Source organism: Schistocerca serialis, chromosome 8 (genome assembly GCF_023864345.2).
Source record: "Schistocerca serialis cubense isolate TAMUIC-IGC-003099 chromosome 8, iqSchSeri2.2, whole genome shotgun sequence".
NCBI lineage: Eukaryota > Metazoa > Arthropoda > Insecta > Orthoptera > Acrididae > Schistocerca > Schistocerca serialis.
Window position 1 is genome coordinate 341,007,314 of NC_064645.1, and position 12,947 is coordinate 341,020,260.

At 38.0% G+C, this 12,947-nt stretch overlaps 1 protein-coding gene across 2 annotated transcripts in view; it reads right to left on the reverse strand.

The window, feature by feature from the left end:
• Positions 1-5,494: 5,494 nt before the first annotated feature.
• LOC126416297 (beta-galactosidase-1-like protein 2) overlaps positions 5,495-12,947 on the reverse strand; it is a 137,812-nt gene continuing 130,359 nt past the window's right edge. The window contains exon 12 of one of the 2 annotated variants that reach the window (XM_050083954.1): positions 5,495-5,833. In XM_050083954.1, coding sequence (XP_049939911.1) covers positions 5,765-5,833 — 69 coding nt within the window. In that variant the 3' untranslated portion in view covers positions 5,495-5,764. The remainder of the gene's footprint in view (positions 5,834-12,947) is intronic. The other variant, XM_050083955.1, reaches the window with a different exon arrangement.

The following is a 12,947-nucleotide window of genomic DNA, read 5'->3' on the forward strand; positions in this document are numbered from 1 at the left end:
GTTAGGGAGTCTTTCTTGAAAGTATTTACGTGGAGTGCAACCATGATGGGAGTGAAATATGGATGATAAACAGTTCATAAATGTGGTGCTACAGAAGAATGCTAAAGATTCGGTGGGTATATCATGTAACTAATGAAAAGGTACTAAGCACAAAAAAAATTGTGGCACAAACTGATTAGAAGGGACTGTTTGATAGGACACATTTTGAGACATGAGTGGATCACTAATTTTGTGCTAGAGGGAAGTGTGGGAGGGTAAAAATTATAGAGGGAGACCAAGAGATAAAATAAAGTAAGCAGATTCAGAAGGATGTAAGTTGCAGTAGTGATCTGGAGATGAATAGACTTGCACAGGATAGAGTAGCAAGGAGAGCTGCATCTAACAGTCTTTGAACTGAAGACCACAACAACATATTTATGAAAACATGAAAAGATTTTATATTTTTGTAAACATTGTTTAATTTTTTTAAAAGTAATATTAAATGCTGCATGTGGTAGCGAAGGGTTGCAGTATTTGGCTTTGTAGAAACAAAATAATTTTATGTTATTAGAAGTCTACAAACTTCTGTTGAGATACTGACAGAAAAGCTGAAAAATAGCACTCACTGTCAGGCCATATAAAATGGCTGTGAAACATTACAGGTGACCTATTTCTGCATATGATTCTTACATTGGCATCCAGTTTGAAGATGCTGACATCCTCCTTCTCGGAGTTTTGCATCCATCACTTCTTGATTATTTTGTTACAAAATAGGAGCCATTGTCAAACTTAACCTGTTTCACTGGTTGGGTTTCCAATGAAAATATTTTTCCTGGACACTGGAATAAGAAAATTATAGCCAGCTCCTCATTATATTGTGCTTCTTTTACATTACATTTCAAAAAATTTTCATTGTTTGATATAGTGTGACATGCAAAGATATCCTTAATTTGTTCTCCAGTAAACTTTTTTCCTTTCTCCCCTGTGTGTGTATATTAAAAAGTCTGTATTTCTTTGACTAACTTCTTCTTCTAAAAGGCATTTGTACACACTTAATATACTGAACTTCAGTTAAGCAAGTGAAACATAACATAACTTTGAAAAAAAGTGGACTCAGTCCCCTATTCCTCTGTGGTCTTCAAATATTTAGTGATAAGTAATAAATGAAATTATGTATAAAAGATTTTTTTTTTTCATTTATGTTTTATATTGAAAACAGGGACACATATTTTGTATGTTCCATCACAACTATTACATTCTTTGATCTAATCCTTAGAATTCTAAATTACAGAATGACATTCCACTCAAATAATGAAAATTTCAGTACGAAAAGTCATTGTTGCCCTACACAAATCTTAATATGATTCCAGAAACACAAAAATTTTGACAATAAGAATGCTGACAACGAACACCATGCGAGGTGGCAACTGCTAACGCTCATCATGTGGAAGTAGCCATTCTGCTGAGTCATCCACTTTGTAAGGCAAAAAATGGCTGAATCGCTGTAGCCAGTTGTTGGTAAGAGCAGGTGTGCAATGGATCACATAGCTTAACTGCCACTGTTTAAGTGTCTGCCTAAATAATGGAGTAGTCAGTTTGGCTGAATGCCTTGTGGAGAAAGCAGGTTCGATTGTCAGCCATGTTGGATAGTTTACGAACTCAGGGGGTGGGTGTTGTTTTGTTGTCATCATCTATCTGCAAGTTGCCAAAGTGGTGTCAAATAAAAAGACTTGCACTAGGCAGCTGAACAACCCTAGATTGAAACTTCCCGGCAGATTAAAACTGTGTACCAGACCAAGACTCGAAAGGCAAAGGTCCCGAGTTGAGTCTCGGTCCGGCACACAGTTTTAATCTGCCAGGAAGTTTAATATCAGCACACACTCCGCTGCAGAGTGAAGATCTCGTTCTGGAACCCTCGATTGGGTCTCCTGACCAAAAATTCCGTATGGTCACTTCATTGTGTAAGTATGTACTGTATGTATGGGAACTGCCTGTTTAGAGAAAAAGATAGCTCTGCCACATAGATCAGTTATGAATCAAGTATGAATTGACCTTGGACTTTAGAAGATAGCTTTACCCACAGTTGTTAATCTACAACTTGACAGATGTCATGATTTTAAATTAATTTCTTCAGAGGACCACGAGAAAATGTCTTTCTATTCATTAAATTAAATGAGAGAAACAAGCAGTGTAGTAATCTTTCCAAAAATTTAGCAGGTCCTTGAAAATTACTGTAAAATTATTTTATTAAGTGAGAGCACAAGTGTCAGATACATTTTCTTCAAAATTCACATACAAACTGAATATGCTGTTTGTATTGTCTCCCTATTATTTTTTCACAAATTGTATCAGAACCGTTTGTATTTAATATCCTGCATATTTTTGACAATTTATGAGTGTTGCAAAAAGTGTAATTAATTTTTTATCTTCATTTGTGAACTATATATACGATCTTTCTACAAATTTTAACAGTAGTATTGCCATACAGACAAATCATTTCCCCTATACTCCATGTGAACCCTGTGATTAAATGTAGATTTTTGATGAATTTTTGCAATCTTAAGAGTGTCATGCATAATGTATTTCATAACAAATCAAAGGCTGTGAGCTACAGTTGTGGATATTTTTTCAGCAATATCTTGTTGGTGAGTAGGTACTTCCATCATAAGTACAGAATTTCCTTGAGAGTTTGTGAGTGAGCTTAACATACAAACCAAAAATTCCAGGCATGGAATTCAGAACAGCTACAGAGAAAAAATTAAGGTTGAATTATAATTTGGGTTTTTGTGCCTTGCATTATCTGAGTTCCACTACATTTCAGGCTAGTCTGTGTTTATCATTTCAAGTGTACAGCGAGAAGTCTCCTTTAGTCTTCAGTTATTTACACAGAACAACATTATCTTCAAAAAGTAAGAAGCCCACAGAAAGGGAAAAATGTATAAATGTTTAGAGAACAGACATGATCATCGTTACATTAAGGAAGAAACAATTCCCATGCATCCAACATTGTTTGATTCTGAGACTTTATCTGTATCTGTTATAGGTAATATGATATGAGAAAGTCATGGTTGAAATACAAATAATAGGTTAGGCACTGGGCAGTTGACAGATGCTATTTCCTAACTCAGATTAACTCTCTTTCTCTCTCTCTCTCTCTCTCTCTCTCTCTCTCTCTCTCTCTCTCTCTCTCTTTCTTTCTCTCTCTCTCTCTCTCTTTCTACTATTTTGTCCTGGGTTGCAGTTGTTCAGCTGTCAACTTTGAGAAAGGACATGGTCCAAAATCTTGGTAACACTTTCAGTCATGTTGATGTACCTGCTCAAAATCTCAAATGTAAGGTGTGTGGTTACCATTACTCCACATTAGCATCATGTGTTATAAATACGTGGTCTACACCTAATCATTGATGTTTATTTAATTTTATTTACAATTGGCACCTGAACCTTAATTTGGATATAACCTCTTAGAAAGACTCCTGTTAGCATGAAAAATACATTAGAGATTCTTAAATACTGTTTGCATCAAAATGGTCTAAAACTGGGCATCAGTAAGAAATTTTGTTATATCTCAGCTGTTCTATTACAAGTGTGTAGATAATGTTGTGTTCATCATGAGGAAGAGCATTAACCAGGGCACCAATCATCAACTGTTGATCAGATCGCAGTTCATGGTCCACCTGTTGTACAATTTCATCAGCTTGGATACTGGGTCCTTTGTTTCACTCTTCTTCATGCACATTTGTACAGCCACTTTTAAAATCCCAATACCATTGTGTAATCTTTCCATCACTCATTACTGTAGGCCCATAAATCATGCACAGCTCCTAAAGAATTTGAACAGCTCTAGATCCTTTGACATGCAAAAATCTGATTACAGTGCACACTTTGCAGTTGGTTGTAGAGTCACCGACAGATGTACAAGCAACTTTAGGTGTGCCCGGGGAAGTTTGTTGTACATGTTGTATATTAATGACATTGCATACAATATTAGTAAATAATGCAGACTTTTTGCAGGTGATGCAGTAATATACAGTGAAGAACTGTCTGAAATAATTTGCCCAAATATCAAATCCAGATAAGATTTTAAAGTGGTGCACAGTTTGGCAACTTTCTTTACATGTTCAGAAATATAAATTTGTGCACTTCAAAAAATGAATAATAATAATAATAATAATAATAATAATAATAATAATAACAACAATAACATGGTATCCTATCACTACAATATCGAGTCACAATTGGACTCTGTCAACTCATAAGAATATCTGGGTGCAACAATTAATAGAAATATGAAGTGGAACAATGACACAGGCTCAGATGTAGGTAAAGCAGGTGGTAGACTTCAGTTCAATGGTAGGACCTAAGGAAATGCTATCAGTCTACAAAAGAGATTGCTTACAAAATGTTTGTACAGTCCAACCCAAAATAATGCCATATACGACAGGCCTGCACCAAATAGGAATTATTGAAGGTTGAACACACATAAAGAAGTGCATCATGAAAAGTCACAGGTTTATTTCATCCACGGGTGAATATGACAGAGATGCTGAAAAGACTGAACTGGCAGACACCTGAAGATAGATGCAAACTATCCCATGAATGTCTACTTGCAAAGTTTCAAGAACTATGAGTAAGAACATATGCATATACTACAATCTCCTATGTGTCACTTTAATAGAGACTGCAATGACAACATTAGAAAAATCACAGCACACATTGAGATGTTTAAGCAACCATTTATTTCTCATGTTTTGTAAGGGAGTAGAATGGGAAGAAGCCATAATAATTGGTACAATGAGAAGTATCCACTGCCATGCACTTCATAGTGGTTTGCAGAGTAGGAATATAGATGTAGACTGATTTTCAAAACCACTGTTGCCTGCTTTCTCCCACAGTCCAAGGATTATTGCATCAAAAGAATGACTTTTGGCATAATAAACATTCAATAGGTGGTGATACATTCATACTACTTTGTTCTGAGCTGTCAACATTTAAGCGTACGGTAAGTGAACAGCCCTTACTTTTTGAATATGTTTATATTTCATCAGGTGCCATTTGCATTGATAACAGAAGCATAATGAATCACAGTTACTTTGAGTCAGTTATTCAATAAGGCATATTTTTTGTGAAAAAATCATTTAGTAATACAATGTTGTAAATGCAACAGAAAAAAAGTTTGTTAAGGATGTGAGTTACTCAGTAGAGACTTTTATAATGCCCATTTTTTAAATATTTTTGGATCATAATCAATCATTGAAATATATTTAACTTAAGGATTAAGACTCTGACTAAGTTGCTTGATAATATTTTAGTTGATGGAGTACAGTTTTACAATTTGAGGACGATAATGACACATTTATCTATTCACTGTAGAAGCTATGATTTTATAGTAAGGTGTTATAGAATAAAATTATTCTTTTTTTGTTAGTAAGAAATTATTTTATTATACATTTCACACATCTTTTGCATAAAAAAATGTTGTAACATTAAATGATTTTGTAACAAATTGAGTAAAATGTTATAAAACATTTCATTCTTTTTCATTAAAACTTGTCATGTCCCGTGTGTAGCAAATAAAATTATTTAAAAATTCTAAGTTTAGGGAAAAATAAATCACATTTCACAATAATTATAATGTCATGTTATACCATAATAACTGTGACAAAAATTTGAACTTCGTAATGTAATTTCTGTTGACGCTTATTAACAGAAAAAGTTTCCCTTGCAGTTACAAAGATTAGAAAATTATTCTGCCTGTTATACAATAACCTTATTGTCTGGTTCTGTTTCATCCCAGAATGGGCACATCACTGAAGACAACTTTTGAAGCTGATGTATAAAGTTCAAATATGAGTATCTGAAAAGGACGGGAAAAAAATACTGTGTAAGTATTTTAAAAGAAAATGGATTGGTACACTATTCAAATATAGCAAGAATTATTCAATAATAGATTAAACATCCCGGAAAAAAATTACAAATAAGGAAGGCAATATTCAACAAATTTTATGTGATGTAAACCTATTCCTTGGTGAACACCTTCTTACCTATTGAAATTATTTAAGAGATAATAGAATTCCATATATAGGTACAATTAAAAGACACTCACATAAATCTTTTGGCCACAGCCTTCATCAGTAAAAGAGATACACTCACCATTCAAACACACAAGCAAGCACTCCTTGTGCATACATGACCACCAATCCAGCATCTCGGACTGTAATGCTGGCATTCTGTATGGTAAGTAGCAATCTGTCTTCTCTTTTTGTGCATTGTTGTTATTCCTACCTGGAGTTTCCATGTATATATGTCTGTCTGTGTGTGTGTGTGTGTGTGTGTGTGTGTGTGTGTGTGTGTGTGTGTGTGTGTGTGTGTGTGTGTGTGTGTGTGTGTGTGTGTTCAGTTTCAGAAAAAACTTTATATATACTAATAAGGAGGAGTTGTCACGTTATAACAGAACACAGTTTCAAAAACACTGAGACAAGTAGATTTCGTAATGATCAGCACATACAAGTGTGTACTTGTGAATTAATACTCACAAATAGTTCCCTTTTAATTACAACTGTATACAGATCCCCAATAGGAAATTCTTAACTGTTTATGAGAAAGATGGATGTCCTTACTATGCAATCTGTCAGAGAGCAACATGCAGTTAATAGGATCTACATAGAAAGATGACTGAAATTCCTTATTTGGATCCTCCAATTTGACCTAAGTAATTAACATTCCAACACAGGTGGATAAATACTGTAGGATCCTAGTTGATAATGTTTTCTTTAGTGAAACTCAATGCAAGAAAATAACTGCACCAGTAACAAATACACTCTCTGATTATGATGCACTGTTAGTTAGGATCAATAAGAAAGTGCCTTATAGTATTGATACTCCTCATAGAAAACAGAATAATTAATTATTCCAGAACAATTCAAGAACAGATTATGAGACATGACCAGGGGTGAAATTTATAATGAACCAAATGGTGACATAAAATTTAATTCATTCCATGACAAATTCATATAATTATTTGAAAATAGCTTCCCACATAAGCTAATCAGAAAGGACATCAAACAGCCCTGTAAAAACCATAGATCACTAGAGGGATTAAAGTGTAATGAAAAAGAAAAAAGTAAATGTATCTGTTGGCAAAAACAAGAAAAAATCCTATAGTAGTTGCACATTACAAAAGCCACTTAAAATTTCTAAGAAAATCTATTAAAAAATCAATGAACATGCACATTACGCCAGAAATCAGTGATTTCAATAATAGGCTTGTGGCTACATAGAATGTAGTGAAATGAGAGACAAAACAACTGGCCACAAAACAAGATAACATTTCTACTGAATTAAATGGAAGGACTATACAGGATCAATCACAGGTAGCAGATATGTTTAATAATCATTTACTAAATATCGTAGAAAATATAGAGATAAACAGTTCAAGAGAAAAATCACAGCAGCATGTTGAAAAAGCAACTCGGTTGTTTTAATGTATCACCAACTTCTCCTTCTAAAAGTAAGATTATACACTCCTGGAAATGGAAAAAAGAACACATTGACACCGGTGTGTCAGACCCACCATACTTGCTCCGGACACTGCGAGAGGGCTGTACAAGCAATGATCACACGCACGGCACAGCGGACACACCAGGAACCGCGGTGTTGGCCGTCGAATGGCGCTAGCTGCGCAGCATTTGTGCACCGCCGCCGTCAGTGTCAGCCAGTTTGCCGTGGCATACGGAGCTCCATCGCAGTCTTTAACACTGGTAGCATGCCGCGACAGCGTGGACGTGAACCGTATGTGCAGTTGACGGACTTTGAGCGAGGGCGTATAGTGGGCATGCGGGAGGCCGGGTGGACGTACCGCCGAATTGCTCAACACGTGGGGCGTGAGGTCTCCACAGTACATCGATGTTGTCGCCAGTGGTCGGCGGAAGGTGCACGTGCCCGTCGACCTGGGACCGGACCGCAGCGACGCACGGATGCACGCCAAGACCGTAGGATCCTACGCAGTGCCGTAGGGGACCGCACCGCCACTTCCCAGCAAATTAGGGACACTGTTGCTCCTGGGGTATCGGCGAGGACCATTCGCAACCGTCTCCATGAAGCTGGGCTACGGTCCGGCACACCGTTAGGCCGTCTTCCGCTCACGCCCCAACATCGTGTAGCCCGCCTCCAGTGGTGTCGCGACAGGCGTGAATGGAGGGACGAATGGAGCCGTGCCGTCTTCAGCGATGAGAGTCGCTTCTGCCTTGGTGCCAATGATGGTCGTATGCGTGTTTGGCGCCGTGCAGGTGAGCGCCACAATCAGGACTGCGTACAACCGAGGCACACAGGGCCAACACCCGGCATCATGGTGTGGGAAGCGATCTCCTACACTGGCCGTACACCACTGGTGATCGTCGAGGGGACACTGAATAGTGCACGGTACATCCAAACCGTCATCGAACCCATCGTTCTACCATTCCTAGACCGGCAAGGGAACTTGCTGTTCCAACAGGACAATGCACGTCCGCATGTATCCCGTGCCACCCAACGTGCTCTAGAAGGTGTAAGTCAACTACCCTGGCCAGCAAGATCTCCGGATCTGTCCCCCATTGAGCATGTTTGGGACTGGATGAAGCGTCGTCTCACGCGGTCTGCACGTCCAGCACGAACGCTGGTCCAACTGAGGCGCCAGGTGGAAATGGCATGGCAAGCCGTTCCACAGGACTACATCCAGCATCTCTACGATCGTCTCTATGGGAGAATAGCAGCCTGCATTGCTGCGAAAGGTGGATATACACTGTACTAGTGCCGACATTGTGCATGCTCTGTTGCCTGTGTCTATGTGCCTGTGGTTCTGTCAGTGTGATCATGTGATGTATCTGACCCCAGGAATGTGTCAATAAAGTTTCCCCTTCCTGGGACAATGAATTCACGGTGTTCTTATTTCAATTTCCAGGATTGTGTATTCTCTCGAAAATAAAAGCTCATCTGGATTTGATGGCATTTCCAACAGAGTACTAATGATTTGATCCCATGTAATAAGGACTATATTGTCTGAAATATGCAATGCACCACTATCTCACGGCATGTTTCCAGAGAGACTGAGCTATTACTAAATGTCTCGACAAGAGTGGTGATACAAGAGACGTCAATTAACCACTGACCTGTTTCACTACATCTACATCTACATCTACATTGATACTCCGCAAGCCACCCAACGGTGTGTGGCGGAGGGCACTTTACGTGCCACTGTCATTACCTCCCTTTCCTGTTCCAGTCGCGTATGGTTCGCGGGAAGAACGACTGTCTGAAAGCCTCCGTGCGCGCTCTAATCTCTCTAATTTTACATTCGTGATCTCCTCGGGAAGTATAAGTAGGGGGAAGCAATATATTCGATACCTCATCCAGAAACGCACCCTCTCGAAACCTGGCGAGCAAGCTACACCGCGATGCAGAGCGCCTCTCTTGCAGAGTCTGCCACTTGAGTTTATTAAACATCTCCGTAACGCTATTACGGTTACCAAATAACCCAGTGACGAAACGCGCCGCTCTTCTTTGGATCTTCTCTATCTCCTCCGTCAACCCGACCTGGTACGGATCCCACACTGATGAGCAATACTCAAGTATAGGTCGAACGAGTGTTTTGTAAGCCACCTCCTTTGTTGATGGACTACATTTTCTAAGCACTCTCCCAATGAATCTCAACCTGGTACCCGCCTTACCAACAATTAGTTTTATATGATCATTCCACTTCAAATCGTTCCGTACGCATACTCCCAGATATTTTACAGAAGTAACTGCTACCAGTGTTTGTTCCGCTATCATATAATCATACAATAAAGGATCCTTCTTTCTATGTATTCGCAATACATTACATTTGTCTATGTTAAGGGTCAGTTCCGTACGCATACTCCCAGATATTTTACAGAAGTAACTGCTACCAGTGTTTGTTCCGCTATCATATAATCATACAATAAAGGATCCTTCTTTCTATGTATTCGCAATACATTACATTTGTCTATGTTAAGGGTCAGTTGCCACTCCCTGCACCAAGTGCCTATCCGCTGCAGATCTTCCTGTATTTCGCTACAATTTTCTAATGCAGCAACTTCTCTGTATACTACAGCATCATCCGCGAAAAGCCGCATGGAACTTCCGACACTATCTACTAAGTCATTTATATATATTGTGAAAAGCAATGGTCCCATAACACTCCCCTGTGGCACGCCAGAGGTTACTTTAACGTCTGTAGACGTCTCTCCATTGATAACAACATGCTGTGTTCTGTTTGCTAAAAACTCTTCAATCCAGCCACACAGCTGGTCTGATATTCCGTAGGCTCTTACTTTGTTTATCAGGCGACAGTGCGGAACTGTATCGAACGCCTTCCGGAAGTCAAGAAAAATAGCATCTACCTGGGAGCCTGTATCTAATATTTTCTGGGTCTCATGAACAAATAAGGCGAGTTGGGTCTCACACGATCGCTGTTTCCGGAATCCATGTTGATTCCTACATAGTAGATTCTGGGTTTCCAGAAATGACATGATACGCGAGCAAAAAACATGTTCTAAAATTCTACAAGAGATCGACGTAAGAGATATAGGTCTATAGTTTTGCGCATCTGCTCGACGACCCTTCTTGAAGACTGGGACTATCTGTGCTCTTTTCCAATCATTTGGAACCCTCCGTTCCTCTAGAGACTTGCGGTACACGGCTGTTAGAAGGGGGGCAAGTTCTTTCTACTGACATCATTTTCCGAAATTTTTATGAAAGTTATTTATTCTGGAACATCATCTCACCTAAGCAACAATAATATCCTCAGTAAAACACAGTTTGAATTTCAGAAGTGTTTCTCAACTGATAATGTCATTTACGCCAATTCCTACAAGCATTAAATAACAAGACAGCTCTGGTTGGAATTTTCTGTGACCTATCTAAGGCATTTTTATGTGTGAACCTGATATTCTCCTAGATAAATTTCGATTTTATACAATGGATGGCATACCTAACCAATGGATAATGTGATATATAACCAAAAGAATGCAGAAAGGCGTACTTCGTAATTCAGCCAACATGATCAAGGGAGATCCTTCTGACACAGCAGAAGGCATGCATGGGGTTCATCATGGCTCAGTCTTAGGTCCAATATTGTTCCCCATGTTATTAAATGACCTTCTGTCTGATACTCAACAAGCAGAACTAGTATTTTTTGCGGGTGATATTAGTATTGTACTCAATCCAATCATACATACAGCAACAGAAGAAATGGTAAACGGTGTTCTTAAGAGTATCATTGGCTGGGTTTCTATGAATGGTCTCACTCTCAATTTTTTTTTTTTTTAAAAAAAGCACAATATATTCAATTCAGTACATCTACAGGTACTACACCAATGAGAAGTGTTAACACACAGCGAGGAAATAATAAGTAGGGTGGGAACTACAAAATTTTTAGGAGTCCATATCGATGACAGTTTAAAATGGAAAAAGCACATTTTGGAACTCTTTAAGACAATTTAGTTGTATCACACTTGCACTTAGACTCACTGCAAAAGTTGGGATAGACAAATCAGTAAAATGACATATTTTGCAAATTTTCATTTAATAATGCCATTTGAAACAGTGTTCTGGGGTAATTCATCTTTTAGAAAGAAAGTCTTCATTGCTGAAACACATACTGCTAGTATATAATGTGGTGCTCATCCCTATCATCTTGTAGTAGGCTGCTTCACTGTACATTTATTTCCTCACGATGTTTGTTGCAAATAATCCACTGCAGCTCACAGGGAACTGTGATGTACATAAATACATTACCAGAAAAATTGTTCTTGTAATGCAGACAGAGGGCATCTCTATGCACTCTTATTTAAATCAGCACCACCTTGGCAGTGAGCATGCCACAGGGAATGACATCACTGAGTAACAATTAGGGTATACGTTAGAGCAAAAAGCACACTTTCATTCCAATATATTTACATAGGCATTAAATAGAAAACTTTTTGTTGTGTGATATATTTTGAAACCTCTTTAGGATGGAGAACTGGGTTTCATGTGCAAGTTTCACATTAATATGCAGTTTCATGCATCCCATCTTCCTTTTTTCTGTCTGAACACATTGCACAATCCTTATGGTTTTTCCAAGGAAGTTTATCAATAATGTGCTACTTTCCATTTAAGATTTCCTCATTATCAGAAGTTGAATGATGTACTCATTTCTGTCGTCTTATTTCTTCACCAACTAAGGTTCTAATAGCATTTTTCCAGAACTCTTTGTGAGACAGTATTGTCGAGCTGTTTTTATTCACAGTGATTCTCGTATAGCAAATAGCTATTTACAAGTCCTTTCTGCAATAAGCAGAAGCACAGTTTTCACCACCACTTTAAGATTTTTCATTAAAAAGCCATAACTGGAAATAAAATGGCCAGATCGATCAACTCCATCAATTTTTGAAGTATAATCAATAATCACTTTTGGTTTCATTATTTCTTCTCTTTCCTTTCTGTTTCTTCTCTCTGTAAGTGACACTAAGTTACTCACTTTTGTAGAAAGCATGAGAATAGTTCATTTACCCAGTCATGCCAGAATCATAATTTTATTATTGTGGAGGCATTTAATTTCATGCTACTTTACACAAAGGACACCTTTCTTGATTGCAGCTGGAAGTTTCTTGCAACTGGTCTCAACCACTCCTGAGAAATATACATTCTGTTTGAACAGTTCTTCAACAATTGTGACACCTGTACAAAAATGGTCAGTGTGCAAATCATAACCCAACTGCCCTCCAGCATTTCTGATATTAGACAGTAACTGAAGAATTATTCTCTCAGAAAAATTCAATTCAGAATAAATCAATGACTCTGTTGTTATAGTGCCAAAATAGGGTACCAAACTGCAAATATAACCATTTTATGACTCTGCATTAACATAAATTCTGAGTTGTCATTCTGTTGGTTTTTGAGGATTGTACATTTTGAATAACACATGACCCTTA